We start from the raw sequence: 18099 nt of genomic DNA on the forward strand, positions 1-18099 counted from the left end.
TGACCAACAATCAGATTCAATGATTGATGCTGGGCCCAGGAAGGCATGCTTCTATGAGATCTTCTCGCTTCTTGGTGGTTAATTAGGTTCATCTCCATCTCCTAAGATGTGAAACAATGAATGGTCATCCACATGAGAGAGAACTCCCCAGTTCATCTAACTGGGGCATGATATTGACCTTTCTCAACCACCTTGTAGAGGCAGGGGTGCTCTCAGCATAATTGTCAAGTGAGAGCAGGAACACTCCATTTGTTCTTTCTTCCGGAGGGCAAAAAATCACCCATGTTCTAACCATTTTCGCTTTTCAGGATTCTTCAACAAATCCGTTTGATGTCCATCCACAAGACATTGTAAAAAACATGCTATTCCTATGTTTTCAGATACTCCATACCAACAGTGACAAAGTTAGAACTAGGTGCTTTTTTATTGGCACTCCAAAACATGGCAACAGATTCAAAGACCTATTGAAACTTCACTGAAACTAGAGATAAATGGCCTAACATTAGAGGCAACCATACAGTCAAAAGCTAAATGCTAAATGGACCGTATTTTTAGCAACATGCCTTTTCTTCAAGTTATCTTTTGTACCTTGTTGTGAGCTAATAACCAGAGAAAGAATGTGTCCTCAAGGGGGTATCCAAACCTTCCAAATAGGTTGTACTCCTCAGAAATTAATTATACTATATAAGGAACGACTAGATGGCCCTTGTTCTCTAGTTGCGTGCCGGACTTGGAGGGTTCTACATGCCCTCTCTAGTGTTTTTTCTAATCTAGGCAGCAATTTGATATGTAGATCATGACGACTAGCCTCGTTTGATCTATATTAAGTTATTGACTGAATTCTTGACTATTGTTTCTATAAGTTCATGAGTTTCAGAAAAGTGGTTTCTTTTTTCTCCTCCACAAGAAAAGTTCTTCTCCTCCTGTCGGCGCCGCCGCCGGTCCCTCCCATCTCCGATGGTCTCTAGGCCATGGCGGCGTGGAGGATCTCGCCCCCTGCCGGCGGGAGGGACCCGTTCTCGTTCTTGTTAGATTCAACATCTTGATTGGGATTGTGTCCCTTGGTAGGAATAATGTCTCCCACGTTCTATCCCTGTCCCGATGATGCGTCTAGCATCGTCGGAGGGCGTGTGGAGGTTTGTCTCCGTCGGATCTTGCGGGATTCGATCGGTGCTGGTCTTCGGTGGATCTATTTGGATCCGGTCTTCGTTCATCTTCGTTTAGGTGTTTACATGATTGATTCTTCTAATTTATGACTTTCTTTATCGCGATGGTTGCTACTCTGGTGCGCTGGTCTTTTGGGTCTTTAGCACGACGACTTCCCGTCTGTCTACTACAATAAGGTTTGCCCAGCTTCGGTGAGGGAGGGGCGATGACGGCGGCACGTCTTTGGCTTGCTCCAATGCTTGTAGTCGTCATTAGGTGGTCCACGGACATGCTTGTAATTTTTATTACCTTTGTTGTTATTTGTACTGCCATAATTGAAGATGAATAGATTGAAAGTTTCTCAAAAAAAAAGTTCATGAGTTTCAACAAATTTGCTCTGCTAAGACAGACTAAAGACTTCAACACCCTACAGACTTAGATGTAATTTCTATTTTTTGTAAAGTCTTTTTAATGATAGGTACTCCCTCCGTTCTAAAATAGATGACTTAATTATATACTAACTTTAGTATAAAGTTAGTATAAAGTTTGGTCATTTATTTTGAAACTGAGGAAGTAATATTTAGTATATGACTCTCTTAACTGGGGAACATTCACCGGGAGAGGTTGACATTAGCGAATGTTTAGATGGCAGTTTTAGTTATACGAGGGGTGACAGTTTCTTTCTTCAGAGAAGAGCGTTTTCCTTCTAAAATTGTCACCGTTTAATCTCACATCACAACTAAAACCATCAGGAAAGTGCGTAAGCTTGCCACCCCCAACCATCTGCCAGATAACATTACCGTTAATATATGGCCAGTTTGCACGGTGAAGGAATGAGACGGTAAGCTGGAGGTGAAAAACTACCTCTCTGGCTGTCCCACACTGATGCCGCCATTCCACCAACCTCAGAAGTCAGAACATCTCATACACTCGCACGAACAATAAAAAGTTTCGAGAACACCTAGCTGCTCCCCATTTACGTCAGAGCCAGACCAAAACCTGCCGGCAACATCCAAGACCAGCGGGGAGCACTACCTTGACGACCATGGCGACCGCTCCTGTCACGGTGGTGCCGCGCTTGAAGCTGGGCTCCCAGGGTATGGAGGTCTCGGCGCAGGGCCTCGGCTGCATGGGCATGTCCGCCTTCTACGGCCCGCCCAAGCCCGAGCCCGACATGGTCGGGCTCATCCACCACGCCGTCGCCGCCGGCGTCACCCTGCTCGACTCCTCCGACATCTACGGGCCGCACACCAACGAGATCCTCCTCGGCAAGGTCGGTTATGTGCTGCAATCATGCTCAGATCTTTGATTTATGGACGCGCACTAAAGGCGCTCGATGTAATGCTCTGCTCGTGACAGGCGCTGCTGGGGGGCGTGAGGGAGAGGGTAGAGCTGGCCACCAAGTTCGGCATCTCGTTCGCCGACGGCAAGCGGGAGGTTCGCGGGGATCCGGCCTACGTGCGGGCGGCGTGCGAGGGCAGCCTCGAGCGGCTCGGCGTCAGCTGCATTGACCTTTACTACCAGCACCGCGTCGACACCAGGGTGCCTATCGAGGTCACGGTGAGTTTCATGTCCCCAACTATTTTTTTGGTTTTTTTTTGGAGTGATTTTTATATTTGCTGTGGTTATAGTTGTGATGAATACGAGAGTGGGGACTGCTGGTGATGAGAGAACTCAAATTTCTTAGAACAGAGAGTGGGTTGGTGGAGGCTGGTTCACCGGACGGTTGGTGTCTTATGTCCTTTTGGGCAACTCCAACGCTCATCACCAAACCTCCCCTAAACGTTCGGACTGGCTTGTCTGGATATTTTGCCATCCAATGGTGTCCCTTAAACACCGTGGACGCCTTCGGACGTCCAAAAGAGATTTTTTACGGCACATCATACTACCTCTGGTACCAAGTAGTATTGAATCATCTCAGCCGTTAATTAGCGGGGTAGTTTTGTCAAAAAAAAAGTTTCCTAATTTGTAAAATCGCTCACGGTGGCCATCCTCATGTGACCTCGTCGTTGCCATCGCCGGTCATCAATGGTGCATGTTCAACAATCGATCAGAGCCATGACCTTCAAGTGGGAGCTATGTCTGTGATCGGGCATCAAATCAATCAGGAGGCCACGGAGCCGCCACTACGGCGTCCTGATCAGCAGCGCCGTCGTTGCTGCAGCTCCCTCTCGGAGGTGCGGCCGCTGCTTGTGCGTGCGTCGCTTGTGTGCATCGGTCGCGGCCACCGGCTTGATCGCCGGAAAACAATCGGCTGATCACATACGCGTACTAGTACATCATGACACGATCAATCAATGTATTGTATATGGTGATTTCTGTTAGAGTTATAATATAAGTCATGTACCCCTTTGTATTTATCCCATTGTATAAGGGGTTTCCTGCGTATGTTCCACACCTGTACATGTATATATATCGGCCTATGGCCTCATGGGAATACAAGTTGCATATTTCCTAACATGGTATTAGAGCCCTAGGGTTTTTTTTTCGCACGCCGCAACTCGTGCTCGATCCCGTCGTGCACGGCCGTTTCCGTTTCCTTCTCTCCGGATGGCCGCTGCTGCTTCCTCTCCTATTCTGCTCCGGTGGAATCTTACCCATCCATCCACGCCAGGTCCTGATCCGCCGCCCCGGCCTGAAGCATCCACGCCCGCCGGCTTCCTCAGCACACGCTGGGGCGCTGCTTCTTCTGGATGCCACAGCCGCCACGTGGTCTGCAAGGTCGGGCAGACTAATCCGGCCGCTCGCTGTTGGCCTGTGACGGCCCGCCTGAACCTGACGTGTGCATGTACAAGTCTCATCCCAATGTGTGCTTGTTCACATGCGGCTGCTGCACCATCTTCCTCCCGTGAAGGCCCGTGACGTGGTGCACTAGCCTCCCCCACTTGATTCTGCTCCGCCGCCGCCTACTGATTCCGATCTGATTTGCTCGGCCGCTGTGTTGGCTGTTTGACTGGTTGCCTTCCGATAAAAAAAAAGAAAAAAAAGAAGAAAAAAAAAGAAGAAAAAAAAGGAAGCATCATGTCGTCGGGTACAATTTCCTCTCCACACTGTCCGCTGATTTTGGAAAGCGTACCCTACACTGATCCTGTCTCGCATATGCGCTTTTCCTCGGTGCTTGGTGCTCGTCAGCCTGTGACGTCGTCCGCTACGGCATCTTCCGCCTGTTGTGTTGGTCACTCCTCCGCGACTCTTCTCCCGACCTCTGCACATGGTGACCGTCGCTCTACGTCGACTCCTCTCGCGACTTTCACTGGTAGTGCTGGTGCATATGGTTCCGTCGACTCCGCCTCGCACAGGCGTCTTCCATTGACGATTGGCGCTTGTCTACATACGGCCTCGTCTCCTCCACCGGCCTGTGTGGATACTACTGGTCATGCTACACCGCCACATCTAGCGGCTTCCACAGGTGGTGGTGGCCGCTTCTCTCCCGGTGCTCCCGGTGCTACTGCGTCGACTACTTCAGCTGTGTACTTCACTGAGGAGGAGATTGCGCGACTTCGCGCCCTGCTGGTTGCCTCAGACTCTCTATTGTCGGGCGCATCTACGTCGACCTCTTCAGTTGCGCCCCTGACCGAGCAGGAGATTGTGCGAGTTCGATGCCTGCTAGCTCCATCCTCCGGTTCTCCATCGACAGGTTCTGCTGGTTCTGCTGCTGACTCTTCTGGCATTGTGAGACCACCTTCTACACAAGCAGGTACATCTCCGTGGATTCTTGATACTGGAGCATCTTTTCATATGACTCATGATTCATCCACTCTGTCCTCTACTCGACCTCTCGATTCTCCTGTTCATGTTCTTACTGCTGATGGTACCTCTCTCCCGGTTATTGGCCGAGGCATTCTTAGCACTTCTTCTTTTCATGTTCCTGATGTTGCTCATGTTCCCCGACTTACCATGCAGCTCATTTCTGGTGGACAAATTGTTGACTCTGGTTGTCGTGTCATTCTCGACTTTGACTCTTGTTCCGTTCTGGACCGCCATACTGGTACTCTCCTTGGTGCCGGTCCTCGACGTCGTGACTCTCAGGGTCTCTGGGAGCTTGACTGGCTTCACCTTCCGTCCGCTGCTGCTGCCGCCAGTCTCTCCTCCTCTGTTGCCTTGTCTACCAGCTCTTTTCAGCAGTGGCATCATCGCCTTGGTCACCTATGTGGCTCTCGTCTCTCATCCTTAGTTCGACGTGGTCTTCTTGGATCCGTCTCCGGCGGTGTGTCTTTAGACTGTCAGGGCTGTCGGCTTGGTAAACAGGTCCAGTTACCTTGTCCTCACAGCGACACTGTGTCTCAGCGTCCTTTTGACCTTGTTCACTCTGATGTCTGGGGTCCAGCTCCCTTTTCCTCGAAGGGAGGTCATCGCTACTATATTATCTTCATAGATGATTTCTCTCGGCACACATGGATATATTTTATGTCTTCTCGTAGTGAGGTCTTATCTATCTATAAGCATTTTGCTGCCATGGTCCACACTCAGTTCTCTACGCCTATTCGTGTGTTCCGTGCTGACTCTGCTGGAGAGTATATCTCCAAGATGTTGCGTGGAGTTCTTGCCGAGCAAGGTACTCTTGCTCAGTTCTCTTGTCCTGGTGCTCATGCTCAGAATGGCGTGGCTGAGCGCAAGCATCGTCACCTTCTTGAGACGGCTCGTGCGTTGATGATCGCCGCCTCTCTTCCACCTCATTTTTGGGCCGAGGCTGTTTCCACTTCCACCTATCTCATCAACCTTCAGCCTTCCACTGCTTTGCAGGGTGGCGTTCCTTTCGAGCGTCTCTTTGATCGTTCTCCTGATTACTCGGCGCTTCGTTTGTTTGGTTGTGTTTGCTATGTTCTTCTAGCCCCTCGTGAACGCACCAAACTGTCCGCTCAGTCTGTTGAGTGTCTTCTTAGGCTATCGTGATGAGCATAAGGGCTATCGTTGTTGGGATCCTATCGGTCGTCGGATGCGTATTTCTCGGGATGTAACTTTTGATGAGTCTCGTCCTTTCTACCCGCGTCCATCTTCCTCAACCTATTCAGTGGAGGATATCTCTTTCCTCACTTTTCCTGACACACCTCCCTCTGTGCCCAGTATGCCTATTCCTCGTCCTGCTGTTGCAGATCCGACGCCATCCTCTCCTACAGATTCTTCTCCATCTTCATCACCGCCACATTTCCCATCTCCACCTTCATCACCGATACCTTCCCCTTCTCCACCTTCGTCCTCGCTACATTCCCCGTCTCCACCTCCAGTGATTCCACCTCTTCCCTCCTTTCCTTTTCATTATACTCGTCGTCCACGTGTTCTAGATAAATCCACTGACGTGCCATCTACTTCTGGTGCGTCGTCCTCCTCATCCCAGCCGCCTTATGGTCTTCGGGCTCGGCCTCGCCCTCCCCCTGACCGCTATTCTCCTAGTCGATATGCTCTTTCAGCTATACTCGAGCCTACGTCTTATCGCGATGCTCTTGTTCATCCTGAATGGCAGTTTGCGATGGCAGAGGAGCTTGCTGCTCTTGAGCGTACCGGCACGTGGGATCTTGTTTCTCTTCCTCCCGGTGTTCGTCCCATCACTTGTAAGTGGGTCTACAAGGTTAAGACTCGCTCTGATGGTTCTCTTGAGCGTTACAAAGCTCGTCTTGTGGCTCGTGGTTTTCAGCAGGAGCATGGTCGTGATTACGATGAGACATTTGCTCCTGTGGCCCATATGACCACTATCCGCACACTTCTCGCTGTGGCCTCTATTCGTCATTGGTCTGTTTCTCAGCTTGATGTTAAGAATGCCTTTCTTAATGGTGAGCTGCGTGAGGAGGTATACATGCAGCCCCCACCTGGGTATTCTATTCCTGATGGCATGGTCTGTCGTCTTCGTCGCTCTCTCTATGGCCTTAAGCAAGCCCCTCGTGCCTGGTTTGAGCGTTTTGCCTCTGTGGTGACTGCCGCTGGTTTTTCAGCGAGTGATCATGATCCAGCGTTGTTTGTCCACATTTCCACTCGTGGTCGGACTCTTCTTCTTCTCTATGTTGATGACATGATCATCACTGGCGACGACCCTGAGTATATTGCCTTTGTAAAGGCTCGTCTTAGTGAGCAGTTTCTTATGTCTGATCTTGGACCTCTTCGCTACTTTCTTGGGATTGAAGTCTCTTCTACCTCTGATGGCTTTTCTATATCCCAGGAAAAGTATATCCAGGATCTTCTTGCTCGTGCTGCTCTTACTGACGAGCGCATTGTTGAGACTCCTATGGAGCTCAATCTTCACCTCCGTGCTACTGATGGTGATCCTCTCCCTGACCCGACGCGTTATCGTCATCTTGTTGGCAGTATTGTCTATCTAGCTGTCACTCGTCCAGACATCTCTTATCCGGTTCATATTCTGAGTCAGTTCGTCTCTGCTCCCACATCGGTTCACTATAGTCATCTCCTTCGTGTTCTTCGATATCTCACCGTCTATTCTTTCCTCGCTCCAGTTTTTTACAGCTTCAGGCCTATTCGGATGCTACGTGGGCTAGTGATCCCTCAGATCGCCGTTCACTTTCTGCTTACTGTGTTTTTCTTGGTGGTTCTCTCATTGCCTGGAAGACGAAGAAACAGATTGCAGTCTCCCGTTCGAGTGCCGAGGCTGAGTTGCGAGCAATGGCTCTTTTGACGGCAGAGGTGACTTGGTTACGGTGGTTACTTCAGGATTTTGGTGTTTCTGTCACTACACCGACTCTGCTCTTATCTGACAGTACAGGTGCTATTAGCATTGCGCGCGATCCTGTGAAGCATGAGCTCACCAAGCATATTGGTGTTGATGCTTTCTATGTGCGCGCTGGTGTGCAGGATCAGGTTATTGCTCTTCAGTATGTGCCTTCTGAGTTACAGTTGGCGGATTTCCTGACGAAGGCCTAGACTAGAGCACAACATGGCTTTTATCTCTCCAAACTCAGTGTTGTTCATCCACCATGAGTTTGAGGGGGGGTGTTAGAGTTATAATATAAGTCATGTACCCCTTTGTATTTATCCCGTTGTATAAGGGGTTTCCTGCATATGTTCCACACCTGTACATGTATATATATCGGCCTATGGCCTCATGGGAATACAAGTTGCATATTTCCTAACAATTTCCTCGGCCAAAAAGACCTCCGGCATGGATCCATCGACTATGTACAATCGTCTCTGTTGCATCTCATGTCCGCTGGAAAATATTTGGCCGAACCGGTCCCTGCAGTCTCGTCAGAGCAGGAGAAGAAAAAACACGGATTTCCCAATACGTGTAGAGTTTTGGTATCTATTTTGTAAGTCTTCCAGTTTTACCCCTTGAACAAAATATACTATTGATTTTTTCTAGTTGTATTGGTGGATTTAGTCCATTGAATCACTGAAAATGGACGGCTCACATTAGTTTGATGCACTGTAAAAGGTCTCGTCCAAAATCCCACAAACCGGTACCAAACCCAGGGAAGGTTTGCGGGCGTTTGGACTCGTGCTACGTTTGCGTCCGACTACACGGCCCTGCCCAAAACCCTTCCCGCACCTTCTGCTCTAGAAACCTCGCCACACATTCATGCCGCTTAGCGTGGATGCAGAGCTGATGCGACTGGACGGCCGCCTACCCGAATTGATGGGCAGACGGACGTGACCATGTAAAGTAATTGAGGAAGCGTAGAACCCTTCGTCTGGGCCGCATTGTATATATAAGAGACATGCCGTGGCTACAAGGTAGAGATCGATCGAGAGAGAGATCAGGATCGACTCAATCGGTTACAGAAAGAGAAAACAGAAGAAGAGATAAGAGAGAAGATTACAAGTTTAAAACTACTCTCCTACCTCTACACAACTTATTCTAAGATTCCCCCTCAATCTGAACCGAATGAACTTTTCCAAGGTTAAGATTGTTCTTGAACCCGTTCAACCTTCTTGTAGTGAGAGGTTTTGTGAAGCCATCAGCAAGTTGATCACCAGTTGGTATAAAACGAATATCAAGTAGCTTTCGAGCTACTCTTTCTCTGACAAAGTGAAAATCAACTTCAATGTGTTTGGTCCGTGCATGAAAAACAGGATTAGCTGAGAGATAAGTGGCACCAATATTATCACACCATAACCTCGCTGCCTGTGGAGCTTTGATTCCAAGTTCATATAGCAAAGTCTGTATCCACATTACCTCAGCTGTAGCATTAGCTAGTGCTTTATACTCAGCTTCTGTACTTGACCTAGAGACAGTAGCCTGTTTTCTTGCACTCCATGACACAAGATTTGTTCCCAGAAACACAGCAAAACCACCTGTGGACCTCCTGTCATCAGCACATCCTGCCCAGTCTGCATCAGAATATGCAGTAACAAGTAGAGACAATGATTTTGTAATCTGAAGTCCAAGACCTTCTGAATATTTGAGGTACCTTAAAATCCTTTTTACTGCAGTCCAGTGAGTTGTTCTAGGTGCATATAAATATTGACATACCTTATTGATAGAATAAGAAATATCAGGACGAGTAAGAGTCAAATATTGTAAAGCACCAACAACACTTCTATATTTTGTTGCATCTTCCGGTCCAAGTGCCTCTCCACTTTCAACTGTAAGTTTCTCTGAAGTTGAAATTGGTGTACTTACAGGTTTACATTCGTCCAATCCCACTCTCTTGAGTATATCATTGGTGTATTTTTCTTGTGTAAGAAGTATACCATCCTTTATCTGATTAACTTCTATGCCAAGAAAATAATGAAGATCACCTAAGTCCTTGAGAGCAAATTCCAACTTCAAATCTTTAAGCAAACAAGTGGTAGCATGTGCACTTGAACTAGCAACAATTATATCATCAACATAGACAAGCACAAATATAGTGATCTTATCTCTATGATAAAAGAACAATGAGGTATCTGCTTTAGATGGTGTAAACCCAAGTTGTTGTAGCTGCATATTCAACCTTGAGTACCAAGCTCTCGGGGCCTGTTTCAAACCATACAAAGCTTTATCCAATTTACATACATAGTGTGGTGTACTTCGGTCCTCATATCCCGGTGGTTGCCGCATGAACACTTTTTCCTCAAGAACACCATGAAGAAACGCGTTCTGAACATCTAGCTGGCGTAGGCTCCAACCTCTGGAAACAGCAATAGACAGTACAAGTCGAATAGTAGCTGACTTAACAACAGGACTAAAAGTATCTTCATAATCAATACCAAATCTCTGTTTGAAACCTTTGGCAACTAGTCTAGCCTTGTATCTGTCTATGCTTCCATCAGATTTTCTCTTTATCTTGTATACCCATTTACAATCTATGACATTGTGACCCTGCCTTGGTGGTACCAAATGCCATGTTTTATTTTTCATGAGTGCATCATATTCATGATCCATAGCTTCTTTCCATTCTTTGTGTGTAAGGGCATCATGCAAATGAGTTGGTTCACCAATGTGACTGAGAAAAGCACGCCTTACTCTGTCATACCTGACCGTACCATCGGTATATTCTTTTTCTTTAATAATACCTGACTGTGATCGAGTATGCCGACGAGGAGGTTCTGGTACTGTAGATGCTGTAGGCACAGAAGATCCAGGCGCAGGAGATGTTGTAGAGTCAGGCACAGAAGATCCTGGCTCCTGATCCAAGAAGGATAGCCGCGCAGGATCTGCAGAGAATCCAGGCGCGTGATCCAAGGGCGATCCTGACCCCGCAGGCGCCCCGCTGACAGCGCTGTCGGCGGCTGGCTCGGTACCGCGTGCACCACGTGGGGACGCGGTTTCTTCCGTGCGTGGGCTGGCCCCGCTGTCGGGGTCCACCAGGAGCGGGCTGTCGGCCACAACCGTCTCGGGAGCGGGGGAACCCACGCTGGCGTCCACCTGATTGGCTGCATGCCAATCTGCGTCGGATCGCTCGACGGCAGAGGCAGGACTGGCACGCAGATCAGCGTTGGATCGCGCGCTGCTGCTGCCAGGTGAATCCGCCTCGTGCTCTGTGCCGTTCCTGTCTTTTCCTGCACACATAAAATCATGGCCCAATTCTGCACAAACATCATCAGAACCACTATTTTCGATGGAATTTTGCACACAGTCAGTTTTATTTAATTCACCCCCGTGATCGGAAAGGAGTGCTATTTCAGCACGGAGAAGGGCTCCGGCGTTAGGATGAAGTTTGGCGAACGGAAAAAGGGTCTCATCAAAAACAACGTCGCGAGAAATATAGATGCGCCCGGTTGCAACTTCTAAGCATTTGTAACCTTTATGAAGATTACTATAGCCAATAAACACACATTGAGTAGAACGAAATTCGAGTTTATGGCGATTGTATGGACGTAGGTTGGGATAGCAAGCACACCCAAATATTTTAATAGAATTGTAGTCAGGTTTTTGATGATACAAACGCTCCAATGGAGTGGTGTTGGCAATGACTTTACTAGGGAGGCGATTTATAAGATAGGTGGCAGTGATGAATGCTTCATCCCAATACTTGAGAGGCATAGATGCATGAGCAAGAAGTGAGAGACCAACTTCAACAATGTGGCGATGTTTCCGCTCAGCGGAGCCGTTTTGTTGGTGAGCATGAGGGCAAGATACATGATGTTCAATGCCTATGCTACGGAAGAAAGAGTTGAGTTTTTCATACTCCCCTCCCCAGTCACTTTGGACTGTCAAAATTTTCCGATCAAAGTGACGTTCAACAAGTTTTTGGAACTCTTGAAACACAGAGAAAACTTCAGATTTGTACTTGAGCAAATAAATCCAAGTAAACTTGCTATAGTCATCAATGAAACTGACATAATATTTTTTTTCTTCCAAAAGAATCTCTGGCATGACCCCATACATCACTGAATATAAGTTCTAAAGGAGCATGAGATACACTATTCGACTTGGGATAAGGGAGTTGGTGACTCTTGGCACATTGACAAGCTTCACAAACAGACTCATTAACTGAACTATGGGACAATCAGAGATTGCCTTTATTGACTACTTGTTGAACTATGATCGATGACGGATGCCCTAATCTTTGATGCCACCTGGCCAAGGAGGGCTTGATGGCGGAGTGGACTTGACGACGCTTGTGACTAAGTGCTCCGGATGTGATGGGGTAGAGACCTCCAATGCATCTACCGTGATGGAGGAGTTCCCTCGTTGCCCGATCCTTTATGAAAAAGTAACGAGGGTGAGTTTCAAAGAAGATGTTATTATCATTGGCTAAACGAGACATGGATGCAAGATTTTTGTCGGCTTGAGGAACATGAAGAACATCTTTTAGGATTAGATCATGTTTAAGCGTAGGGGAATTAATAAAAGCTTGACCAATGTGTTGAATATCCATACCTCCACCGCTTGCAGTGTGAATTTGATCGTTGCCATGATACTGTTCACGGAGGGCGAGTTGCTCTAGTTCGCTTGTGACATGGTCCGTTGCACCAGAGTCAACATACCAAACCCCTTCTCCTCCTTGTTCACGCATGGCTGCAGCAACGTGACGGGAATCAGGAACAAAGTTCTCATCGTACCGATGCCAGCAGTCCATAACTTCATGGCCCGCCTTCTTGCAGAGCTGGCAGCGAGGTTTCGCACGGGAGGAAGGGGGACGGCGACTGTTGTTGGCGTTGAAGCCACCACCCCCTGCCCTGTTGTTGTAGCCGCTGCTGCCGCTGTTGTTGGTGTAGTCGCTGTTGCCGCGCCCGCGCCCGCCGCCTCGTTGCCCCTGGTGACCGCGCCCACGGCCACGGCCACGGGAGGCAGAGTTGGCGGAGGACTGTCGAACGTTGGTGCCGTGGAGGAGACTGAGACGAGCGTCGAAGCTCAAGAGCTGGCTATACAGCTCCTGAACCGTGATGGGCTCCACCCGTGCAGCAAGAGCCGAGACCACAGGGTTGCAGTCCATGTCGAGGCCGGCAAGAATCTTGGACACGATCTCCGGATCGGAGAGCACGGCGGCGGTGCAAGCTACTTCATCTGTAAGGCTCTTTATTTTTCCAAGATATTCAGCCATTGTCATGTTACCTTTTTGAAGATTCGTGAGCTCGATGCGGGTGTTGATTGCTTGAGCTTGGCTTTGGGCAGCAAACATGGCGTGGATGGCATGCCATACTTCGGCCGGCGTCGAGAGCGTTGCGACCTGTGCCAGGATCTCGCGGGATAGGGATCCCATCAAGAATCCTTGGAACTGCTGTTGCTGCGCGTACCAGAGGGATCATGCGGGGTTGAGGACCTGTTCGTCCTTGCCGTCCTTGGTGATGGTGAGCATGGCCGGCGGTGGCGGGCTCTGCGCGTCGAGGTGGTGCTCCATCTGTGCGCCCTTGATCTGGGGCAGCACGATGGCCTTCCAAAGCAGGAAGTTACCCCTCGTGAGCTTCTCGTGGGGTGGTGATCCGAGGAGAGAGGTGTTGGTGGAGGTGGAGGAGGAGGCAAAGGCGGAGGATGATGAGGTGGTGAGCGCACCAACGGTGCTGGCCGTCATGGCGGCGGAGGTGGTGGACATCTCGCTCGGTCGAAGAGGTAGCTAGATGCGATCTTTCCTGATCTATCGAGGAAGAGGCTCTGTTACCATGTAAAGTAATTGAGGAAGCGTAGAACCCTTCGTCTGGGCCGCATTGTATATATAAGAGACATGCCGTGGCTTACAAGGTAGAGATCGATCGAGAGAGAGATCAGGATCGACTCAATCGGTTACAGAAAGAGAAAACAGAAGAAGAGATAAGAGAGAAGATTACAAGTTTAAAACTACTCTCCTACCTCTACACAACTTATTCTAACAGACCAAAGGGTTGAATGCGCCGGCGTTCACATCGACGTGGCAACCGAGAAACCTACTTCGGCCGCTGCGTCGCATTGAAGTGGCATCGGTCTGCCTGCCCCTGCTATTTAAGCAGGCTGGTGTGCCGACCAACCCCATCTCCTCTCCTCTCATCACACCGCCACCTCACCTGTCCTCTCCTCTCCTCTCCTCCACACACCGCAATGAGCAAGTCCGGCAGTGGCTGGTTCTTGGTTCCGACCGGTGGATCCGATGGAGTGAGCTCCGGATCGTGGCGCCGCCGCCCACGGTCTCGGGGGCCGTCGTCCTCCACCGCTCCGTTAGTGAAGGAGGAAGTCGTGCTCCCGTTTGTGTTTTTGGAGTGGTTTTTATATTTGTTGTGGTTAATGTTATGAATACGTACATACAAGTGGAGGTGAAGACTGCAAGTGAGAGAAGTAAAATTTCTTAGAATAGAGAGATGGTTGGCGGAGGCTGGTTCACCGGATGGTTGGTGTCTTATGGCTGTCCTTTATCTGTACACACAACTGTCGGACTGGTCCTTTTGTTCTCATCCTTGTCCATTTATTATGTTGTTATATGATGTAAGCCATGCCTTTGTTTTTTTATGTTGCCAACTAAATTTACTTCCACCTTATTAGGTTGGAGAACTCAAGAAGCTTGTCGAAGAAGGAAAAATAAAATACATCGGATTATCTGAAGCATCTGCATCAACAATCAGGAGGGCTCATGCTGTTCATCCTATCACTGCAGTTCAGATGGAGTGGTCACTGTGGTCAAGAGATGTCGAAGAAGACATAATTCCAACTTGCAGGTACTCCCTCCGTCCGGAAATACTTGTCACCAAAATAAATAAAAGGGGATGTATCTAGACGTATTTTAGTTATAGATACACCCCTTCTTATCCATTTTGATGACAAGTATTTTCGGACGGAGGGAGTATTATACAAAAACCAGGGATCCAGGGCATTTTGTTTGTTGAAAAGTCGGGCGCTTTATTTATCATAATCATTTTACTTGTAAATTTCAGAGAACTTGGAATTGGAATTGTTGCTTACAGCCCACTTGGTAGAGGATTCTTCTCTAAAGGAGCAAAATTGGTTGACTCACTATCAGACCAGGACTTCCGCAAGGTGACTTCCCATGACATTGTGGCTGCAACTTAGTTCTTCATTGTCATCAGATTTCTAAATGTGCAATGATCCAAATATTATGCTTATGCATGATGGGAATGATCCTCATTCCCTTGATCCTATGGAAACTTTTTTAAAGCATTGCCTTGCAAAAAGTAGTTGTTTTGGACATATGTCTAGTCAAACTCCAAAATTTGTGGTACTGATATCTTATTCGATAAATTGTTGATGTACCACTACAAAGGTAATTATTAATGTATCACTTCAAACACGGTAATTCCTATGGTGCCATTGCAAAGATGTCAAATAGGGTCAGTGTATCACCCTAATAAGTTCAAATGGAGCACTTCTGTGTTGAAATTTTTGAAAATAAATTCTTGGGTGTATATTATTAGATGAATAGTAAATCTTGTCGCTGTGTTTTGTATTGATCTCATGCACAAGGAGTTCATCCAAAAGTCCGAACTAATGCAGAAGGGTGAGCATTTTGTTTCCACCCCCCCTTCACGTCTAGGCTGCTCCTAGCCTTAGATATGGCATCAATGTAGGCTGCAATTATTTTTATTCAAAAATGTGTTTGTCGGGTCTTGAACTTGCGACCTCTTGGCTCTGATACCATATCTAATTCATGCACCAACCAGTTCATACAAAGTCTGAACTGATGGCGAATGGTGGACAATATATTTCAACATTTTGTGCCTTATTTCATCATTTTCCACCTTGGGGGTAGTTTAGGTATCCCTCAAAATATTGGGTACTCCCTCCGTCCGGAAATACTTGTCCTCGAAATGGATAAAATGGATGTATCTATAACTAAAATAAGTCTAGATACAACCATTTCGAGGACAAGTATTTCCGGACGGAGGGAGTACCAATGATAAATTGACTCTGTTTCACCTCTTTGCAAAGGTACCACAGCAATTACCATGCTTGCATTGATTCACAATTGCATGCATTTGCAAGGGTACATTGACCAAATGTATTTGGATTGGATATATGTGTTAGACCTGCACCTGGTTTGTGTGGCATGTCCTGCATGTATGCATGGTACTCTACCATCACGGTCTATTATCTACTCTCTTTAAGGTTACCTCATGTAAGCAATTTACTCTAGTTATTCGTGATCAATGAAATGCAATGGTGTGTGGCAAGTGTTAGTAGTCTACTACATGGTATTACAGTGTGTCCGCTCTTGTACTCTGTCACTCCGATGATTGCTCTTTTGTTCCCTGCTTCTTAGCACTTCTGCCTCCCTATCTGTCATCTTCCACAAAGTATATTATAATAAAAATTCAACAATTTTTGTCAACTAGCATTTGAACTTGTAAAGCTACTGGTAACAAAGTATATTATAATAAAAATGCTGCGAGGACCATATCATTGTCTAAAATCACAGTTTTTTGTGAACTGGCATGAGTGTACATACAAGACTTGTCCATTTCTCCTACAAAACTGAGGTAGAACTTGTACTACCAGTTTGATCTTTTACTGATAACTTTATACTTCTACAGAATTTACCTAGATTTCAACCAGAGAGTCTCGAGAAGAATGCCCAGATATTTGAGCGTGTTGATGCGATGGCCACAAGGAAAGGATGCACACCATCACAACTTGCCTTGGCTTGGGTTCACCATCAGGGAAGCGATGTTTGCCCCATCCCTGGGACAACAAAAATTGAAAATTTCAACCAAAATGTGGGAGCATTAGCTGTGAAGCTCACACCAGAGGAAATGGCTGAACTCGAGTCTTACGCGGCTGCAGGTGATGTTCAGGGTGACAGGTACCCTCCAATGGCTAGTACTTGGAAGGAGTCTGAGACCCCTCCATTGTCATCTTGGAAAGCTGAGTAGACAGTTTCATCTCTTCAACAACTACACTGTTTACTTTTGATGAGAAGGTAAAAGCAGGGTAGAGTTGAACCCAGGACTTCGTTTTCCATTTCTGCAGATGCATGTATATGAACTGAGCTGCGATGTGTGTATGTTATGCTTGGTTACCGATTTGCTCCTGCTTAATAAATGTCATTGCTACCAAGGCTTCTGTATTGTATTGACCAACAAAATACAAGTGATGTGTGATATTAATATGTCGGCAGAATGAATAATCCTGTTTAAATTATGTAATGAAACCGTTGGTAGAGTATGTGCAGTGGTGCAGAGACCAACAGTGGTTACCATAGATAGTTCAGCCTTTACATGCCCAAACAATCCAGTTTGGAAGATAGGACCGAAGACTGCCTTTATGCTGGTAGCCTCGATGCTTGTTTTAGCTTGGTTCTGGAGCACTGTAAAAGTACTTCGTCCGTAAGGAAATATAAGAGCGTTTAGAGCAACTCTAACAGGGCGATTCAAACGGGTACGCGCTTTGTCCGTTTGGATCGGCCAGGCGGATGTGCACGTCTGTATTTTAAAATGGGTCGGCTTGACCGTCCAACGAGAAGGCCGATCCAAATGTGCTGGCGTGGAAATAAACAAAAAGGTTGCACGAAATAAACATAATTAAACATAAGTGGCCGGTCAAACTCCGGCCAAAGTCTATTTAGATCTAATTAAACATTAAAAAAGTCTGCGCCCGCCTGCTGCCGCCCCGCACGCTGCCCTAGACGTTGTCGGCCTTGCCCTTGCCCTTGTCGTCGACGCCGTCGTCGTCGATGAGGTCGATGAAGACCTGAGCAGGGCCAGTCCACCCGAACGCCGCCTGGTACGCTGTCAGGGCAGCCTCCTCCGGCGTCTGCTGGGGCGGCGGCATTGCGGCCAGCCGCACGCGCCCCTCCTCCTCCTCCTCCTCCTCCTCGAGTCGGAGCGCCTCCGCGTCACGTTGGAGCATGACCTCGTAGCGCATCTGTTCCTCGCCGTCGGCCTGCTCCTGGCAGAGCCGGTGCTCCTTCCAGCGCCGCCTCCTGCTCCGGCGTCGCGGCGAAGTGGACAGGAGGCGCGCTCACCCACTCGTGGTACCGGCCCGTCCATGAGCAGGCCTCCTCCGGCCAAGTGGGTGGAGGCGGGGAGCGCTTCCGCGTCGGCTCCGGCTTGGGCAGCGACGGTGGCGGTGGCGGCACGAAGAGCGGGGTGTGGACGGAGTCCCCCATCGCCGACAGGGCAAGAGCTTGCTCCATCCCATCCCAGTGCGCGTCCTCCTCGAGG

General features: G+C 48.1%; 1 protein-coding gene across 1 annotated transcript; it reads left to right on the forward strand.

The window, feature by feature from the left end:
- The first annotated feature begins 2040 nt into the window (after positions 1-2040).
- On the forward strand, positions 2041-17101 carry LOC125537839 (putative aldo-keto reductase 2). The gene is made up of 5 exons (XM_048701155.2): positions 2041-2419; positions 2506-2706; positions 14468-14640; positions 14857-14959; positions 16471-17101. The coding sequence occupies exons 1-5, from the start codon at positions 2192-2194 to the stop codon at positions 16807-16809; spliced, it is 1044 nt and encodes a 347-aa protein (XP_048557112.1). The 5' UTR covers positions 2041-2191; the 3' UTR covers positions 16810-17101.
- The last annotated feature ends 998 nt before the right edge of the window (positions 17102-18099 follow it).

The sequence above is a fragment of the Triticum urartu genome, chromosome 2A (assembly GCF_056163025.1).
Source record: "Triticum urartu cultivar PI428250 chromosome 2A, HENAU_Tu73, whole genome shotgun sequence".
Classification (NCBI taxonomy): domain Eukaryota; kingdom Viridiplantae; phylum Streptophyta; class Magnoliopsida; order Poales; family Poaceae; genus Triticum; species Triticum urartu.